Source organism: Eptatretus burgeri, chromosome 5 (assembly GCF_056783735.1).
Source record: "Eptatretus burgeri isolate ZD-2024b chromosome 5, Ebu_testis_v1, whole genome shotgun sequence".
Lineage (NCBI taxonomy): Eukaryota > Metazoa > Chordata > Myxini > Myxiniformes > Myxinidae > Eptatretus > Eptatretus burgeri.
This window is the reverse complement of record NC_140965.1, coordinates 45,757,424-45,778,322: the sequence shown is the minus strand read 5'-3', so window position 1 is coordinate 45,778,322 and position 20,899 is coordinate 45,757,424. Positions and strand designations below refer to the sequence as shown.

The 20,899-nt window shown below is 43.7% G+C and overlaps 1 protein-coding gene across 2 annotated transcripts in view; it reads left to right on the top strand.

The window, feature by feature from the left end:
- LOC147026355 (glutamate dehydrogenase, mitochondrial) overlaps positions 1-20,899 on the top strand; it is a 57,167-nt gene that overhangs the window by 21,195 nt on the left and 15,073 nt on the right. The window contains exon 4 of one of the 2 annotated variants that reach the window (XM_085881689.1): positions 10,965-11,028. The exons of the other annotated variant lie outside the window; for it this stretch is intronic. Coding sequence (XP_085737815.1) covers positions 10,965-11,028 — 64 coding nt within the window. The remainder of the gene's footprint in view (positions 1-10,964; positions 11,029-20,899) is intronic. 2 annotated transcript variants of the gene reach the window in all.

Sequence of the window (20,899 nt, the reverse complement as noted above, 5' to 3'; positions counted from 1 at the left end):
ACAGACCGACGACAGGCACTCTTGGCGCAATGGCAAGTGCTAAGCTCTACAAGACCTTTTGGAACTGGGTCTTTCTCCATCCATAAAGGTTGAATTATCTCCTGGTCGTTGTCTGTCACTTCCCATCCATTGCCAACTGGGTCTGGCAAATCTTGTTTTGCATACAGAGCCCGGCGCCACACCAGCGTTTGATAGTTAGCCCCTTTTATGTGTAGTGACATACTGTCAGATGTAGGTGGGAGTCCCTCGTTTCTCTGTTTCTTTTCACAGAAGAGCCAGTATCAAACCATGTCACACGTGGTACGAGGGCGCTGGACACAAGTATACAGATTGCATATAAACTTCTCACAATCACTATTTGTCGTTTCGGTAACGGAATGACATCTGTCCAAAATGCCTCATCAATCTGAGCTTCAAATGCTGCTTTGTGTATTTGATGGCTTTTTCGTGGTCAACACCGTGCGTTACGAGAAGACGTTGATATTTTTCGAGAAGATTGCGCATATCCTATGCCTTGCCATGCTTCAAATCTGTTTTAAGGCCATCAATTAAGTCCCAGAAAGCGCTTGTGTATTGATCTTCATTTTCGCTGGCCTTAAAAGTGCGATGTTTGATGTTTGACTTACTGGTGTACTTTGAGAAACATACTTTGTGATATTTTGCTTCAGCTGCCACAAGGTCACTTTTTACTCCACGGATTATATGCAACATATATTCATCGCCTAAAGCTTCAGCAGAATCCTTGATAGATTGACACACTTCAAATGTGCTAGCATGCAGCATTTCTGTCACTTTTTTGTGGGACCTATTCTTGCAGAACATGCACTTTGACCAGTCTACAAGACTCGACTGTGATCTGGACCGTCTCCCAAGCTGATCTGCGTCCATCGCATCCGATCCCGAAACTTCAGACAGCGACAGAGATGGTCCTCTTCTCTTCGTAGTAATATCGAGATTGTGTTTCCTAGTCCACGACTTCTAGCAATTTGAATGCCAGAATATATCCATGGTCTGTAGTCTCTGTAAATCTGGAAGCAGTCGCTCATAACACTAATCTTGCCGGCACTGCAGTGCAGAAACGAGCCTCTCTATGGAAGTGCTCTGTCCCTTTCGAAGAACATCCTGTGAATCTTCTTGACAGAGTACACATTTGTCATAGTTTGTTCTCTTTCTCCGTTTTCGTGGTGGCAAAACAGGAAGCACGCAAGCACTGCTGATATCGTCATCCATGTCTCCATCAAATCTACAAAATCATACGAGGTTTAGTCCCTCACAGACTGCAGTCTGTAGCCCAGAAGACAAATTAGTCACAGGTGAAGATACTTCAAGATGAAGGTCCAGGTACTTTTGGAACTGTTCACCTACCTGAAACGAAAAGAAATGTTATTATAACAATCAGCAGAAAGTCATTACTCTTCAAAATGGTACATGCACAAACCATAGATGATTTAGGATACGTTCTTTGCCAATGCGGTCTCGCTACATATATTTAACAGGCAAACTGTCTCAAGATCACAAATAAAACATTTTGTACAGAGAACGGCACAAAAATTATGCATTCAACAGACATTCAGCAAACAGAGAAATACAAAACCACAAACACTTTTTCGATTTGCCAGGTGAATTCTACTACATGTTTGTTGTATTGTGGGATTCTACATATGAATTTTGACTAATACTTCACTGACAGTAATTTATATGTATGCACCAATCTCTTCTCTTTACATCCATGCATTGTATAATAATTGGAATGAACCAGTTCAAAAGATACAATCGACTAAAGCAACCCACCATGGATCACATTCTCCCATTGATGGAAAAAAAACTTTATTTGACCCCACCATACAAAATGGCCTGTAGAAAAAATGCAATACCACAATTTGAAGTGACACCCACCCTAAAACTGCTCAGGAGAGGTTGCCCTAACATAATATGCATTCAGACCTTGTATGTGGTGTGGGTTGAGCAAGACCTTATTTTAAGGCCTATATGGGAAATATCTCCTTGACTAATTAGATTTCAGGAAGGCAAATGTTAAGGGTATGAAAAGAGAATTGGGTGATGTAGATTGAGAGAAGCTAACAACAGGACAATCAGCATCAGAGAAATGGGAAACCTTCAAGGACCAAATGTGTAGAGTGCAGAGTAAGTACATTCCAATGAGGTGTAAAACTAGAAGTAGAAAGAGACCAGGGTGGTTGAGCAGTGAGATAAGGAACGCTTTCAAGGAAAAGCAGAAGGCATTTATTAGGTTTAAAATATCAGGACTGGAGTTAGATTTATATCACTATCAAAGTAAACAGAGGCAAGTGAAGAAAATAACTCGGCAAGCCAAAAGAGAGAATGAGAAGGACATGGCTAAGAATATTAAACATAATAGCAAAGCTTTCTTTAAGTATATCAAGGGAAAAGAACAGGTTAGGACCAGTGTGGGCCCATTGAGGAATAGCACCAGGAGAGTGGTTAGTGATGAAAGTGAGGTGGCAGGCTTTTTAAACAGGTATTTTTCTTCAACTTTTACACAAGAACAGTCAGGAGAATTGCCAATAACCGAGAGTTGCTATCAAGGAGGTGAGGAAGGGCTTTTCCAGAAGACCCAAGTTGGAGTGGAGGAAGTAAAGGAACAGCTCGGTAATGTAACAGTAGATAAGGTCCCGGAGCCAGATAATATGCAACCGAGAGTATTGAGGGAGGTGGCTGAGCAGATAAGCGAGATGTTAACGGATATTTTCAATAGCTCACTGGAGTCAGGACAGGTACCGGAGGATTGGAGAGTAGCGAATGTAACACCACTATTTATGAAAGGACCCAGAGAAGAATTGGGAAACTATAGACCTGTTAGCTTGACTTCAGTTGTGGGGAAGGTGTTGGAGACATTAATTAAGGACCAGATTAGGGACCATTTAAACAAATACAAACTAATTAAAGGTAGTCAGCATGGGTTTACCAAAGGTAGTTCCTGTTAAACAAATCTTTTAGGGTTCTATGAAGCAGTGTCTGATTGGGTGGATGAAGGACAGGCAGTGGATATAGTCTATCGAGACTTTAAGAAGGCATTTGATAAGCTACCACATCGGAGGTTGTTAGCCAAAGTGAGGGCTTGTAGAGTGGCTGGTCAGGTAGCTAATTGGATTGCAAACTGGCTTAGTGGTAGGAAGCAAAGAGTGGCTGTGAGTGGGAGGATGTAAGTAGCAGGGTACCTCAGGGATCAGTACTCGGACGATTACTGTTCATTATTTACATCAACGATTTAGATAATGAGGTAAAGAGTAAGCTTTCCAAATTTGCAGATAACACAAAGCTTGGAGGTGAGGTGGAAAGCAGAGGGGGTGGTGATCAGATACAGGAAAGTATTGATACTTGTATCTGCAGTTTTGGTCACCACAGTTCCAGAAGAACATAGATGCCATGGGGAGGGTTCAGCGCAGGGCTACTAGGTTGATTCCGGGCCTAGCGAGACTCAGCTCTGAGGAGCGGCTGAAGGAGACAAGGCATTATTCACTAGAAAGAAGGCGGTTACAAGGAGATATGATGGAGATGTTTAAGATAATGAAAGATATAGATAAAATAAGTGCAGATGAATTATTCCACAGAGTAGAGAGTGATGGAACCAGGGACCATAGCTTGAGAGTATAGAAGAGGAGAGTTATGATGGTAGTAAGGCAGGGGACTTTCACTCAGAGAGTAGTTGATGCATGGAATGGCCTCCCTGGAAAGGTAGTGGCAGCAAAGAAGTAGATAAGTTTAAATTAGAATTACATAGGTACCTGGAAGTTATGGAGATACCGGGCGTAGTGGCGTGTGCCTGTAATCCGGCTACTCGGAGGCTTGGGCCGTTGAGGATCGCTTGAGGACGGGAGCTCTGCGCTGGGCCACGCTATGAGAGGGTGTAGGGCAGCCCGGAATCATGGCGAAACCCAATCCTTATCCCTGTGTCGTAAGAGGCGACCAGGGTTGCGTCAGGAAGGGCATCCGGCGTAAAACCTATGCCAAATCAGTATGCGGATCATAACGGATGATCCGCTGTGGCGACCCCTAACGGGAGCAGCCGAAAGACGAACAACAACAACCTGGAAGTTATGGAGATAGAGGAGTATGGGGATATTGATAAGATTTTTAGGTAGTTTGAGCATTGATGGGTGATTGTGTACGGAGTGCTGTTGGTGGAGGTCTTGTCAAGGGGGGTTGTGTGGTTGATGTGTGTTTTTAATCAAGCCCATGCTCCCTCCCCTGAGGGGAATAAAAGGGAAAAAAAGAAAAACTACGAAAAAATTTTTATTTCAATAATTAAAAACTTTTTTTGCATTTTCTTCCTCGGATCTTGTGTAGATGGGTTGGTGTGGTGTTCGCACAGGCATGATGGGCTGAATGCCCTCCACCTGTGTTGGATTTACTTGTGCACACGAGTCCCTATCCTTCTGTTTCTTCTTCTTCCTCCTGCCGGCACACCATCTTTCTTCTACTTGAGTTGACCCACTCTCACCATTACCCTCATGGTTTCTTCCTACAACCCTGCACTCCCGAATCTTACCTAATCTTCAAAAATCCAACAAAGAAATAACAATTTCCCTTGTGTCCCTCCTAACTATACACCTCCTGTAACCACATGTCTCTCTCTCCCCTCTTCCTGATACTTTTCATCGATCCATCAGCTTCACTCCGCGTTTACCGTTCCAAATTCTCCTTACACCTCAACGATTTTATTTCAAACTTTCCTTTTTAGAATCTTACGCAATCCTTATTCTTCTTCCTCTTAACTTCCTCCTCGTCTTCTTCCTCGATTTTTTTTTTTTGTTTTTTTTTACACTTCCATGACCTAATCTGTTGAACTCTCTCATACATTATTTTTAACAACAAAAACGATCTTATAATGCTTCATCTTCCTCTCTCACACTTGTGGTTCTCATTATTGTATCATAATTCATAACTCTTCTTCTATTTCAACAGACTGCTCTCAATTCGACCTCTCCTTCATACCTTGTCTAAAAAGTCCAACTGTTACAACGTTTCTTCTCTCCATTCTCTTAACTCGCCTTCATTGCATCCCTCAAGAAATGTCTTTAATCGCATTTCCGAAGTAAAGATAAAAAAACCCCAGTTTTCTATGAATGTTCGCTTTCCATCAACCATTCTTTTTTCCAACTTCAGTGCCGACTCACCCCTCTCACCCCTCACTCTCAAAGCAACCATCACACTCTACACCCTCCAAGCTTCCCTCTCGCCTTTCTCAAAAACTCTCCCCTCACCTTTCTCCCTCAACTCCCCCCACTCACCCTCTCAAAGTTGGCCCTCTCACATCCACAAAGCTGCCTGCTTCCCCTACCCTCTCACCCCATCTCATCCCTCCACCTCCTCAAATCCTCAAGTGCCTTCTGCCCTCTCTCTTATTACTCCCCACTGCACCTCAACCCAGCACCACAGAGCCTTTTCTCCTCCTCATCCGTCCCCCTCCCTGAGCTCTTCTGCAATCCCCCACACTCTTTCAACAACTCTCCTTACCTCCCCCCTCCTCCCTTGTCCTACCCTCTCCCTCCCATCCCCTGCATCCAAAAATTCCTCCCCTCCCTCTTCATTAACAGTGTGGCCCTCTAATATTCAGGGCCTTCGCTCAAACCTTACAGATCTTTCCATGCAGGTGACCACTAACAAACCAGACATAATCTGCCTAACAGAAGCTTTCCTCCCTCAAGACGTCTCTGACTCCCGATTATCTCTCCCTGGTTACTCCCTCCTCCAGTATGACAGACCTGAGCCTCGTCCTGGTGGAGGAGTTGCTCTCTTCATCAAAGACTCCATTCCTCACTCTCCATGCACTGCCCTCACTCCCCCACACCCCCAGGAATACCTCTGGCTACGGCTTACCTCCACACCCACCTCATGTTTATATGTGTACTGTACCGTCCACCAAGCAGTAATGACTCCATTTACACCTCACTATCCGAAAACATGGACCAACTTCTATCCTCTCATCCGAACTCTCTCTTCCTCATATGTCGTGACTTCAATTATCATCACGCCAGTCTGCTGGGCATGGGTACCTCTCTCACCTGCCATGGCACTTCAGCAAAAGACTTCTGAGACTCATTGGGACTGACTCAATCAGTCAACTTCCTGACCCGGATCTCAACCAACAGTACTCCATCTCTTCTAGATCTGATTTTGACAAATTTCCCTGAAAATATCTGCTGCTCTTCCTCCACTCTAATCGGTTCTTCTGACCACGTGCTTGTCAAAGTGGACATCTCTCTAGCTGTATCAGAGAACCACCTCAGCACCGTCAAGTCTGGTATTTCACTCAGGCCGACTGGCAGGGTCTCCAAGCAGCCATCAAACTTCGAGACTGGTCTCCCATCGCTACTTTCTCCAATATCAACTCATCCTGGGAATTCTTTCAAAGCAAACTTGCTCTCTCTCATGCACAGATTTATCCCCTCTCATCTTCAGTTGTCCTACCCTTCCTCCCGCCCTTGGCTCACTGAAGCTTGTGGTGAGGCAGTTGTCCTGAAACAACTTGCCTTTTCCTCATGGAATGCAAACCCAACTGAGGGAGATCTCAGCTCCTTCCATAAAGCTCGGAACAAGTGTGTGTTTACCCTCAGGAGAGTCAGAAAACAACATCTTTCTAATCTCAAGTCTGAACTCTCAAACATCTCTTCCTCCTCCAAATCCTGTTGGCATCTAGTTAACTTTGTTTCTGCTGTATGTTATCCCTCCATCTCCTCCCTTACCTCAAATGGTCGCACTGCTGATACCACACATGAAAAGGCTGAATGCCTAAACTCAGTGTTTGCATTGAAATCTTCTGTCCGAAACCCATCGCTTTCTGTACCCACCTTACCCAGTTGTACCCAACTTTGTCCTTTTCCTCTGACAAAGTGGAGAGCGTGCTGTCAAACCTCGACTCAGATTCTGCAACCTGTCCAGACAGCATCAGCCCACGTGTCCTGAAAACCTGCTCCTCTGCTCTTGCTCACCCTCTCTCTGTTCTATTCACCCTCTCATTTGCTCAAGGTCATCTGCCATCTGCTTGGAAAAATGAGCAAACATTACCGCCCAGCATAAAAAAGGTGCAAAAACAGATACCTGCACCTGCAGATCAATCAGCCTTCTCACAATCATCACCAAGGTTATGGAATCCATCATCGCTTCAGACACTAACTCCTTCCTCATTTCCGTTCATCAATTTGGTTTCAGACCAGGTCACTCTACCCTGGATATGCTGCTGCTTCTGCTCTCCCAACAATGGATAGAGGTACTCAATGCCAGACATGAAATCATAGCCATATCTCTCGACATATTGCGTGCTTTTGATCCGGTCTGGCACCCTGCCCTGCTCACCAAACTCTCTTCCTATGGTATCCAAGGCCATCTCCACGAATGGCTCGCAGACTTCCACTCCTGTCACAGCCAAAGTGTGGCCCTAAATGGAGTTCTCTCATCCCCTCTTCCTGTCCAGGCTGGAGTTCCTCAAGGTAGCGTTCTGGGCCCTGTTCTTTTTATGGTTTTCATCAACGATCTCTCCGACTCTCTGGAAAATCCTCTTTATCTCTTTGCTGATGACCACCCTCTGCCGTACCATATGTCATCCCTCAGACCGGCAAGCAGCAGCTTCTTCGCTCTCTGCAGATCTGGGTAAAATCATAAACTGGTCCAACACGTGGAACATGTCTCTCAATCCTGACAAATCTCACACTCTCACTGTGTCTCTCCAAAAGGACCATCTGGAACTCCCCCCCCCCCCCCGCCATCTACTTTCTCAACAATCTGCTCGAAGAAGTCCTTTCATTCAAGCTTCTGGGTCTCACAATCTGCCATGATCTTTCCTGGGAAAGCCACATTTCCAACCTGGCCTCCAAAGCCAGTCGCCAACTGGGAATTGTCCATCGTGCAAAGTCCTTCCTCAGCCCACCTGAGCTCCTCACCACATACAAAGCTTTCGTCCGCAGCCTAATGGAGTACTTCTCTCCCCTCTGGGCTGGTGCTCCTGCCTCTCACCTTTCTCGGCTTCACACTGTGGAAACCAAGGCATTGAGGATAATTGGTATCTTCCGTGGTGAGGCTGAGTCTCACTCTATCACCGCAGGCAGGTCGGTGGTCTTTCTGTCTTCTACCGTCTCCTCTCCGGTCTCGCCCCCCCTGCTCTCTCTGCGATTTCCCCCCCCCCGCTCTCTCTGCGATTTCCCCCCCCCTCCCCCATATTTCCACAGGGTGCTCAAGGTCCACCAGCAACCCCCTTGTGGTAAAACTGCCAAAATCACGAATCACTGCTCACCTTCACTCTTTTATTCGTCTTTTTTTCCACCTTTGGAATAAACTCACACACTATGTTCAATCCCATTCTTCCCTCCAGGCCTTCAAAACAGCTGTTCACCACCACCTCTTATCTTCCCCCATCCAAAACCTCGATCTTTTCTACCCCCATTAATCCACCCCAAAACCACCTCCTTCAAATTCCCTGCCTTCCTTCCTGAAAGTCCCTGTAATGTCCATCTTGTATACCCCCATGATCCCCACCCCATTCCTCTCCCTTCCACAGATCTCCTAATGTCTCTGTTCTCCACTGATTTGTCCTTCCCTCTCTCACCTCTCCTGTCTCATGCCCTCCTTGCTGCGCAGTGTGTTAGCTCTCATATAAGCTTTGACAATATATACAAAAAAAAAAAAACGACAGTTGTTTGTCTGCATTCTATCCTTTTAAATGCTGAGCTCCAAGCAAAGAAGCAGCACTCTTATTTTTTTAATCTTTGTTACAACCTTTCTGGGGTTTGAACCACCAACTTCCCACTCAGAGCACATGCTCTAACCCAGCGTTTCTCAACCTTTGATGGCCCATGGCCCCCCTACCGAGTCGCTTAACATTCGTGGTCCCCTGCCCTTCAATAAAAGATGCAGATTTCGTTTTATGAAATTTATTTACTCAGTCTTAAAAGATAAATCAAAGTAAACATTTTTCTAAACAATACAATCAATGAGACACTTGCTGTTGGGCTTGTCTGACGAGGCCTCTTATGTCCGGCTCCGTCTTGGACACAGCAAGGCGAATATCGTTCCCAACGTCAAGACGGTTTCTAGACTTCGTTTTAATGGTTGCAAGGTCAGAAAATCCAGTTTCGCAAAGATATGTTGTGGCGAATTGAATGAGCATTACAGATGCCTTCTTGATGAGTAGTGGATACGCATCCTGAACAGACATCCAGAAGGTGGAGTGGTCTTCTTTGTTACTGAAGACCAGCTTCATTGCTTTTGAAACCTTCAACTCTGCCAGCTCCTCTGCTTCGTCTTCAGTAGGTTCAATTTTAGCGTTAATTGGGTCTTTGTGCCACGGAACTTCCAACGGTGCATCGTCGAAATACGATTTGAACTCAGCGGAGAGATTGTCGAGATGTCTAGTGATGCAATATTTAATGCCGATAAAGCTCAATCCTCTGCGTCTGCAGGTGCTCGTCCAATAAAGGAAACGAGGCAGTGGACCCGGCCTTGATTCGTGCCTGCCAGACTTCCATTCTAGCAGACAGTCTGGCAAGCTTGTCTTGAACGTCACTGACTGTCACATCACGGCCTTGCAAGGACTGGTTCATTTCGTTGAGTCGGCCGAATATATCGGCCAGGTAGGCGAGCATTATGATGAACTCTTCATTGTCGAAGTGGATATGGAGGTTGTTTTCATTGTCTCGCAGGAAGATTTCCACCTCAACCCGGAGTTCATACAGCCGAGAGAGGCATTTCCCCCTCGATAGCCAACGGACTTTGGTGTGGAACAGAAATCCAACATGTTCCGCTCCCATTTCGTTGGCCAGGAGTTGGAAGAGCCTATGATTTTTGGCCTTCGCACGAATGAAGTTGATCACTTTGACCACGACGTCCATGACTTCCAGCAAACGAGGTGGAAGAGTCTTTGACGCAAGAGCATATTGGTGTAGCGAACAGTGGGAGGACGTCACATGGGGCCATTCGTTCTTCACAAGTGTGACAAACCCTCCTCTGACGCCGACCATCGCTGGGGCACCATCAGTACAAATGTGCTTGAAATTCTGCCAACTGAGTCCATTAGCTTAAAAAAAAAAAAAGAGTCATCTTGCATCTTGGGATGCATCTTGTCGCGATGGTTTGAAAGTTTGGAAGGACGTAGTGACGCATTTGACATCACGACCGAGCAGTGCAGACATTGCGCGCAGTCCACGCCATCTCGACTGACATTCGTGAATCCAAACTTGACATCGCTGTCATTCCATTTTCGAACCTTCGACATCTGAGAAAAAAATTGAAAAAAAACAAAATTATAACGTTTTTGTAAGCATTGGTTTACTATGAATGCTCTGTGGGCTCCGCCTTCTCTTTTGAAATCGTGGTTAAACTCATCTACCCTTTTTACTTTGACACTATGACCGGAGACTCGTCACCTTAATAGTACATTACAAGCTTCTGCATTCTGAATCGCAGTTTTTCGGCGTCCGCTCATGGCTCCCCCGGTCGAAGGCCGATGGCCCCCTTGGGGGGCCACGGGCCCCCGGTTGAGAAACGCTGCTCTAACCATTACATCACCGAGGTTTTGCATGCAAACAAGCATGCTGGCAGGGTTGGTTTTATACAAGTACAAGGCATGTTATTAATTGATATATTGACCAGTAATAAACTTCATGTTTTAGCAGCTACCCATCTTTTCTGGCACTGAGTCCATTGGGAATCAGTACAGAAACTGATTCCTGCCTTATCTCACCTTCGATGAGTATAACCATGTGCACAAGTCTTAGGCATTGTAAATTGCAACAGTGATTTTGGGCAACAAAAAAAACTTTGTGTGCCAGTCAAGTTTCACCTACAAGATGACGGATAAACAAAGGCACGTGACCTTGTGACGTCATGTGAGAAACCTTTATACAATGTTGTGCATGTATTGTTTACATTCTATTGACAATAGCTATTTGCGTATGTTGATCAAGATCATTGTACATTGACTTCCACAGGATTTGGAACTAGAAAAGATAACTCGACGTTTCACCATTGACCTGGCAAAAAAAGGTTTCATTGGTAAGTATAAGCTCACCTTTCCACATCATGGCTAATATTGGAAGTATTGTGTTGAGAGGGAATGGCATCCTGAAGTATGAGAGCAACTCGATAGCAGGAAGCATTAAAAACATGGGAATGAGACAAACTTAATGAGCTTTAACAGCTTGCCTGGATGTGGCATGGGAACACTTGTCACCTTCATAATAATAGCTGAATGGTTCAGCAGCATAGCTGCACCCCCAAAAGTGATGCAACCAGCAGCCAACAGACCTAAAATTAAGAAACTTAACAATGCAATTGAATTGTAAAATTTATTGCATTCTTACCTACTGTAGATCCTGTTTAAAAAATTGCACGTAAAATTATTTGCCTAAAAATGCTTTTCTGGTGCAGCGATGAAAAAATAAATGCTTCAGAGTGTGGTCATCCATCAAGCACGCTGCTCTTCTTTGCAATGTAAATGTGAACATCCTATTGTATATTTCACAATGTTTTATTTTCATCACTCTTTTTTTCCTTTTCACTTGTCCTTTGGTGTTAATTGCAGTTATTGTTGTGACTTGCTTTATTTCTTGCCAATGCTCCTTAATAACCTCTTCAACTCCTGTGTTCTGTTACAATCTAGAAGATTCCAAAAAGAAATGCAAGACGAGAAGAATTTAGAAAATAATTTCATGTTCTGCAAAAGGTCAGGATAACACAGAGAGAACGTCGCATAAGGAGTTTGCCTTTGTCAGAGTAAAGCAGAACAGACTGAGTGGAGAAGTGGTGCATATTGGTTCAAGAAAAAATATTTTCACGAAAAAAATAAGTGACCACTATATTCGTTATTGTTGTATAGCCTGGTGTTGGCGCAGTGGTTAGGGCAGCGGCTTGGGATCCAAAAGGTCCTGAGTTCAAGCCCCGTTGGGCCACTGAATTAATACACCAGGGGGTTGACTCAGCCTGTCATCCTTCCGAGGTCGGCGAAATGAGTACCAGTATACTGGGCCGGTGTATACTCGGTTAAAATAGGTGTACCATATCCCTGGGTCGTAAGAGGCGACCAGGGTTGCGTCAGGAAGGGCATCCGACGTAAAACATGTGCCAAATCACTGTGCAGATCATACAGATGATCCGCTGTGGCAACCCCAAACGGGAGCAGCCGAAAGAAGAAGAAGAAGAAGATATTCGTTATTGTTGTGTGTCTGTCTGTCTGTCCCGAGCATAGCTCCGTGGGTTTTGATCCGATCCTGATAAAATTTTGGTGGGAGGCTTATATCATCATCTAGTCGTGTTTTCCTGAAAATGGGCGTGGTGCGCCCATTATGGGTGGAGCCACGCCCAAAAAACGTGTTTTTAGGGGGTAGCCGATTTCAATTTGCATCTTCCCCGAGGGGGTTTGTCAAATTTGACAGGGGTTTCGGTATTTGGTTAGCCCAATGGCACCTGTATAGCCCCACGGAGCTCGATTTTTTTTTTTTTTTCATTTTCGTCCCAAGGTCAAGGTCACGAAATTAGAAAATTGCTAATTTTGACATCAAAATTTTTCTTCTCCGAGGAGTTTGCCGAATCTGGCAGGGGCTTCGGTATTTGGTTAGCCCAATGGCACTTGCATAACCCCACAGAGCTCGATTTTTCATTTTCATCCCAAGGTCAAGGACACAAGGTCAAAACTTATAAAATTGCGAATTGCGTTTTTAGGGGGTAGCCCGATTTCAATTTGCATCTTCTCCAAGGGGGTTTGTTGAATCTGGCAGGGGTTTCGTTATTTGGTTAGCCCAATGGCACCTGCATAGCCCCACGGAGCTTGATTTTTCATTTTCGTCACAAGGTCAAGGTCACAAGGTCACGAACTTAGAAAATTTCGAATTTTGACATAAAAATCATACGACCACCCAAACTTTGAGAGCCAGGATGACAATTTTTTATGCATAATCTTGAGGTCATTCCCCACCTAAAGTCTTGAAACCATTTTGCTCTACCTCGAACACCTTGCCCGTGGCGCTCCCTTCAAGTTTGTTTTTACACTAATTTCATCAAAGTATGGAAAATCTGAAGAGTGCGAAATGCCATGTAGCCTATATGACGTTATATTGTTCCTGGAATTTTCCAGAGGAAGTTTTGCACCAAAGGTCATAATCCTTGACCTTTGACCTTTAAAGTTCACAAAGGTCAAATTTTGAAAGTTGTGGGAATCGAACCGGGTTTTCGACCTTCTTCGAGGAACTAACTCCAATAAGCTATAGCACGTATCCTGTTTCCTTATTTTAATGTCCACAACATTGTTTTGTGACCTTTAAAGGTAATGCAAAGGTCAAATTTTTTAAGTTGTTGACCGAAACCGGGTTTTCGACATTTTGCAGCTAATAACCTGTCATTCGTACCACATCATGTTGATCATTTTTATAACTTGGTCAAACATTATCACATTGTCTCATCCTTGACTTCTGAAACAATCTACATCGTCAAATACCGCTCGTGAACCATCGTCGTCTTCAGACTTGTTTATCTACTAAAGTTGTCATCAAAACATCCAGAATTGGAATTTCGCTGTACAATGACATGGCTTTCAACTCAAGTATAAACCCTGGCCCCAACTGGAAGCACTTTCTCCTGGACCCGCCATAGCTCTCTCGCGCCCTCTCTCCTCTCTCCCCTCTCTTCTCTCCTCTCCTCTCCTCTCCCTCTGCTCTCCTCTCCTCTGGACTGACTCTCCCTCTGCTCTCCTCTCCTCTGGACTGACTCTCCCTCTGCTCTCCTCTCCTCTGGACTGACTCTCCCTCTGCTCTCCTCTCCTCTGGACTGACTCTCCCTCTGCTCTCCTCTCCTCTGGACTGACTCTCCCTCTGCTCTCCTCTCCTCTGGACTGACTCTCCCTCTGCTCTCCTCTCCTCTGGACTGACTCTCCCTCTGCTCTCCTCTCCTCTGGACTGACTCTGCCTCTCTCCTCTCCTCTCCTCTTCTGTGGACTGACTCTGCCTCTCCTCTCCTCTCCTCTGGACTGACTCTGCCTCTCTCCTCTCCTCTCCTCTTCTGTGGACTGACTCTGCCTCTCCTCTCCTCTCCTCTGGACTGACACTGCCTCTCCTCTTCTCTCCTCTCCTCTCCTCTGGACTGACTCTGCCTCTTCTCTCCTCTCCTCTCCTCTGGACTGACTCTGCCTCTTCTCTCCTCTCCTCTCCTCTGGACTGACTCTGCCTCTTCTCTCCTCTCCTCTCCTCTGGACTGACTCTTCCTCTCCTCTCCTCTCCTCTCCTCTGGACTGACTCTGCCTCTCCTCTCCTCTCCTCAACTCTCTGGACTGACTCTGCCTCTCCTCTCCTCTCTGGACTGACTCTACCTCTCCTCTCCTCTCTGGACTGCCTCTGCCTCTCCTCTCCTCTCCTCTCTGGACTGACTCTGCCTCTCCTCTCCTCTCATCTCCTCTCCTCTCCTCTCTCTCTCTCTCTGGACTGACTCTGCCTCTCCTCTCCTCTTCTCTCTCTGGACTGACTCTGCCTCTCCTCTCCACTCCTCTCTCTCTGGACTGACTGTGCCTCTCATCGCTGGCTCACTCTGACTCTCTAGGCTACTTTCTGGCTCCCATTCTTGCCCTGATTGGGATGAGGCAACACGGTTTGTGTTCTGTTTCAGCTTCTTGTCCCTACCATTCTTCAGATTCGTGCCCCAGCTGCTCTGCACTAACTGCATGTTGTTCACACTGCCTGGCTCTTGTTTGAGTGCTTGAATGTGTGTGGCATGTCGGGGAAAGAGGATGTTGTCTTGTGGTTTTCTGTTCGGGAATTGTTTTTACTCGCATATTTGCCCATGCCCACACGGGATTCCAAACAGAGTCGGGATGGGGTTGGCAAACATGCAAATGGATCATCTGTCATTGAGCCGGCAACAGAGGAGCAACAATTCACATTTATTGCCACATCTGATGCAATTTAAATGCTGTAATAGCGGTGAGGTGCTCCATTTGAAACTGTTGTTTTGATAAATGTAGGTTTTGGATGCCTTGGATCCATAATAAAAATTTGCATTGGTGTCACATCCAGTAACCAATTGCAAATTAATGAGTATACCAGTGCCTTCAGAAAGTATTCATACCCCTTGACTTTTTCACATTTTGTTGTTACAGCCAGAATTTAAAATGGATTCAATAAAAAAGTTGGTCACCAATCTATACAAAATACCCTATAATGACAAAGTGAAAACATGTTTTGAGGAATTTTTACAAAATTATTGAAAATGAAACACAGAAACATCTAATTTACATAAGTAATCAGCCCCCTTAGTCAATACTTCGTAGAAGTGCCTTTGGCAGCGATTACAGCTTCTAGTCTTCTTGGGTATGTCTGCATCAGCTTTGCACATCTGGATTTTGGGAGTTCTCCCATTCTTCCTTGCAGATTTTCTCAAGCTCTGTCAAGTTGGATGGGGTGCGTTGGTGAACAGCAATCTTCAAAGTCTTTCCACAGATTCTCAATGGGATTCAAGTTTAAGCTTTGGCTGGGCCACACAAAAACTTTCATGTTCTTGTTCTGAAGCCATTCCAGTGTTGCTTTGGCTGTATGCTTGGGACCATCGACCTGTTGGAATGTAAATCTTCGCTGCTGCCGAAGGTCTTTTGCACTCTGAGCAGGTTCTCCTCAAGGATTTGCCTGTATTTGGATCCATTCATTGTTCCCTCTATCCTTACAAGTCTCCCAGTCTCTGCCGCTGAAAAACATCCCCATAGCATGATGCTGCCACCACCATGCTTCACAGTAGGGATGGTGTTAGATGCATGATGAGCTGTGCTCGGTATCTGCCAGACGTAACGCTTTGCATTCAGGCCAAAGAGTTTTATTTTCATCTCATCACACCACAAAATATTTTGCCTCATGCTCTCAGTCTTTCATGTGCCATTTTGCAAACTCCAGGCATGCTGTCATGTGTCTTTTTCTAAGGAGTGGCTTTCGTCTGGCCACTCTCCCATAAAGCCTAGATTTGTGAAGTGCTGTTCGGGTTAGGGTTAGGGTTAGACTGTTGTCCTTCTGGCAGGTTCTCTAATCTCAGCCAAGGAACTCTCATTCTGTCAGAGTGGTCATTGGGTTCTTGGTCATTTACCTGATCAAGATCCTGCTTGCCTGGTTGCCCAGTTTGGTCGGACGGCCAGCTCTAGGAAGAGTCTGGGTAGTTCCATATTCTTTCCATTTCCTAATGATAGAACTCATTGTGCTCTTGGAAACTTTCAACACTCTAGAAATTGTTGTATACCCTTCTGCAGATCTATGCCTCCTCTCAATTCTAACTCAAAGTTCTATGGACAGTTCCTTGGACCTCATGGGAGAGTTTCTGCTCTGACATGTACTGTTAATTGTGGGACCTTATATAGAAAGGTGTGTTTCTTTCTAAATAATGTCCAATCACTTGAATTGGCCACAGGTGGACTCACTCAAGTTGTAAAGACATTTCAAGGATGATGAAAGGAAATTGGACGCACCTGATGCACAGCAAAGAGGTTGAATACTTTTTGACTCAACACATTTCAACTTTTCATTTTTAATTAATTTGTAAAAAAAATTAGAAAATTCCATTTTGATATTATCGGGTATTTTGTGTGGATGAGTGACAAAAAAAATCTCAACTTAATTCATTTAAAATTCAGGCTGTGATACAACAAAATGTGAAAAAGTCAAGGGGTGTGAATACTTTCTGAAGGCACTGGAGCATGTCATGTGCAATAATTTTTTTATTTCCTTTTAAGGAACGGCTTGCCTCGTGCTCACATAATAATTTCTCAAATTGACAATTTTCATTCGATTTACATGAGATTTGAACAGGATTTTCATATCAGCTCACTGAATTCAACCACCAATTATTTTTGAGGTCAACTTAGGCCAGATTTCTAAAATTGTCAATTTTCATCTGATTTACTTGAAATTTGAACAGGATTTTCACAAAGATGACCATCATGTGTCATGTGGTCTGACAGTCATATTGGATCAAAGGGGAAGTCTTTGAAAATCTTCTTAGGAGAGACTGCCTAACCGATCAATCCAAAATTTAACTCACTGATCAACTACACATGGTAAAGATGACGTCTTCAGTCACATGGTCTAGCAGCCATATTGGATAAAAAAACAAACAAACAAACCTTAAACAAAAGAGTTGGCTCGCACCAAGTTCTTCTCAAGACTGTGCAGGGTATGTATTCTATGAATACCATATATTTTCATCATATAAATGATCAGGTTCATTTGGGAATCCTGGAGGGTTAAATTTACTGTAATCCTTTTTTCTAACCAGTGTGGTAATAGGCTTCTAAAGACCACAGGCCGACAACAACCACTCTGCGCTGGCTTGTGAGAAACAGTGATTGTTTGGCTATCCTTGAAGTCTCAGTGGCTTCAGCGTAGACAGTAAAAACATAGGTATGGTTGTATTCTATCAGGAGGTTTCCGTCCATGTGACATTACATTATGTGTTACACTTTTATGTGTTACACTTTTATGCATGGATATGATTCTGAAACACTAAATTTTTAGCGTTATCCTCTACTTTACTCGAAACATTGTGGTACTTTTCAATTGTAAATAGTTTGGAATAGTAATAATTTTCAAAAGGATAGGAAAGTGTTATTTCACTTTTTTTGGTTGCATGTGTTACATTGCTTGCCACACATTTGGAGTTAACTTTCTGAGTAAGAAGTTATTGCTTTCATGACTTTTGTTGAAAGTACCTATGAGAAAAAAAATGTTGTTTAATTATTTTGTTTTACCTATTCATGCAACAAGAATAGCATATTATATGAAAACTAGCCATTATAGAGTTTGGAGGTATTTCACAGGGTATCAAAAAGGAATGCTCAATTGAATACAACTGAAATTTACACATGTATCTGTGAACAGTGAAAACAAGAGAAAGAGAGATGAAGATTAAACTAGAAGGGCACTTGGTAGAGCGTATACCTCTGCCACACAATGGTGAAGAATGACTTAAAAATTGTGTGATCCAGATGTGGATTTGGATATTCACCAAAATCTAATTGATTCTTTCTTGTCACACATCCAACATTGCCACCAAGTTTCGTCTGAATCTGTCCACAACTTTTTGAGATATCATGCTATATATCGTTTTTGGCCCTATCTCTCAAAAGTGAAGAATCACTTAAAAAAATTCTAGTGCCTGATCGGATCCAGATCTTCACCAAAATATAATCAGTTTGTCCTTGTCACACACCTAACCTGTCCACAAAATTTCATCTGAATCCATCCACAACTTTTTGAGATATCCTGCACACAGACAAATCTTTAGATTTCGTAAGTAACAAACAGACAGACAGAAAAGTGTGAAAACATAACGTCCTTCACCTTTGGTGATGCAGGTAAATATTTTTATAATGTGAATATTTCAGGACCACTTGCTGTGGAATGGGCCAACATTACAATCTCACATCACCACTATATAGTCATTCCCTTTCCATCTATCAACTATTCCACCTGGTTGTCAACTTTGTCCATCTATTAAATCAATGTAATCAGTAGAAGCAGGTAGACTTGAATGACAACGTTAATCACAGATTCAGCTTATACTATGACCAGCATCACCCTGTCAATACATCTCACTTTTTTGAACATAAATATTTCTGCTTTTTTATCTTTCAAAATCGCTTCACTTCTCTGACTTTTGGTTCCTTCAGCATAATTACCATGGCCACCACTTGTGGATTTGAGGTTGTGCATTCACCCCTGTTTATTACTTACGAAATCTAAACATTTCGCAAGTATATTGATGATTTCCGTCGTGTGTGTGTGTGTGTGTGTGTGTGTGTGTGTGTGTGTGTGTGTGTGTGTGTGTGTGTGTGTGTGTGTGTGTGTGTGTGTGTGTGTGTGTGTGTGTGTCTGTGTGTGGGTGTGTGTGTGTGTGTGTGTGTGTGTGTGTAGGCACGATAACTCGAGAACGGAAGAAGTGACCAATGTCAAATTAGACCACGTGATTCAGGAGGGCGATGGCTAGTGCTGATTAGATTTTGGTCAAAGGTCAAGGTCACAGTGAGGTCAAACATTCGATTTTTGATGGTTTGGTACAGAATCATCGTAGAAACTTCTGGTTTGCGTTGCTACCTTCTCTAGAGACAGCTTTTATTGGACAAGGTCAGAGGTCAAGTTGACGATTTCGTAAGTACCAGTCTATGACTGCTTGTTTGTGTGTTTGTTTGTAGGCACGATAACTCGGGAACGGAAGAAGCTACCAATGTCAAATTACACCACGTGATTCAGGAGGGTGATGGCTAGCGCTGATTAGATTTTGGTCAAAATCGGTCAAAGGTCAAGGTCACAGTGAGGTCAAGCATCCAAAACATTCGATTTTTGATGGTTTGGTACAGAATCATCGTATAAACTTCTGGTTTGCATCGCTACCTTCTCTAGAGACAGCTTTTATTAGACAAGGTCAGAGGTCAAGTTGACGATTTCGTAAGTACCAGTCTATGACTGCTTGTTTGTTTGTTTGTTTGTGAGCAGGATATGTCAAAAAGTTATGGACAGATTTGGATGAAACTTGGTGGACAGGTTGGGTGTGTCAAAGACAAATTTGAAATTTTCGTGAAGATTCGGATCCGGATACTATAATTTTTAAAGTGATTCATCACCATTGAGAGATCAGGCCAATGATAACACTGGTCAACAACAAATTTGTTGTCTGCATTTTTTTAAGCTGATTTAGGACGAATCTGATGCGCTGAATCCAAAACTCACATTAGTTTTGTTCAATCAGGTCAAGTTTTTGAGATATGGCCACATGTCGTTTTTTACATTTTTGTTCACATGTACGCATGTGTGGAGCATTTTAGAAGAAGTTGGTGGGGGTAAAATGTCATGTCAAATAATTGTTTTGATTGGAAATAATTATTTTAATGACAAGAAGTATTCAGGTACGATAGTTCTAGGTGATTATGTCGAAAAGGGATCAGTTTGAAGTCATAAAACCTCAAAATCTTCCAAAAATTGGTGAGGCAAAGCATAAAGTTCGTGGATCAAAACTAAAGTTAATGGGGCAGATTTTGTAATAATGTGATACAAAAAAGTTGTATTTCTTGAAATAACGAACTCTGAAGAATGTACAATACCTACATGCGCCAATTTATGACATGCGCTTCTGCTCAAGCTTGGAGTGCCACAGTACGAACCCAAAGATTGGAGACTGTTCATTGACAGCAGCAAGCGATCACTGAAATGTGTTCTGCTACACAACGGCAACCAGTTTGCCTCTGTACCCATCGCTCACTCGACTACACTGAAGGAGAAGTATGAAGCGGTGAAGTATGTGCTGGAGAAAATTGGTTATGATCAGCATAAGTGGTTTATTTGTGTTGACCTGAAGATGGTGAACTTTTTGTTTGGACAACAGTCTGGCTTCACCAAGTACCCATGTTTTCTGTGCATGTGGTATAGTAGGGACCGTGCTCAGCATTACACGAAGAAGGACTGGCCTGTGCGGGAGGAATTGGTGCCATGCAAAGAAAGGAACGTCATCAACGACCCTCTGGTGGACAGAGACAGAATACTCTTCCCACCGCTGCACATCAAGCTCGGCTTAATCAAGCAGTTCACCAAGGCTCTGGACAAAGATGGTGACTGCTTCACTTACTTGTGCCAGGCTTTTCCAGGATTGACCATGGAGAAGTTGAAAGCTGGCATCTTTGATGGTTCTCAGATCCGTCAGCTCATCAGAGATCCAGAGTTCAAAAACTCAATGAACGAAGTGGAACTGGAAGCGTGGAAGACATTTGTTTTGGTAGTGAAGAACTTTCTTGGCAACAATAAGGCCAGAAACTACGCAGAACTTGTCAACAACATGCTGACTGCTTTCGGAAACCTGGGCTGCAACATGAGCATCAAGATTTTCACAACCTATTTTCACATATGAACCGGTTTCC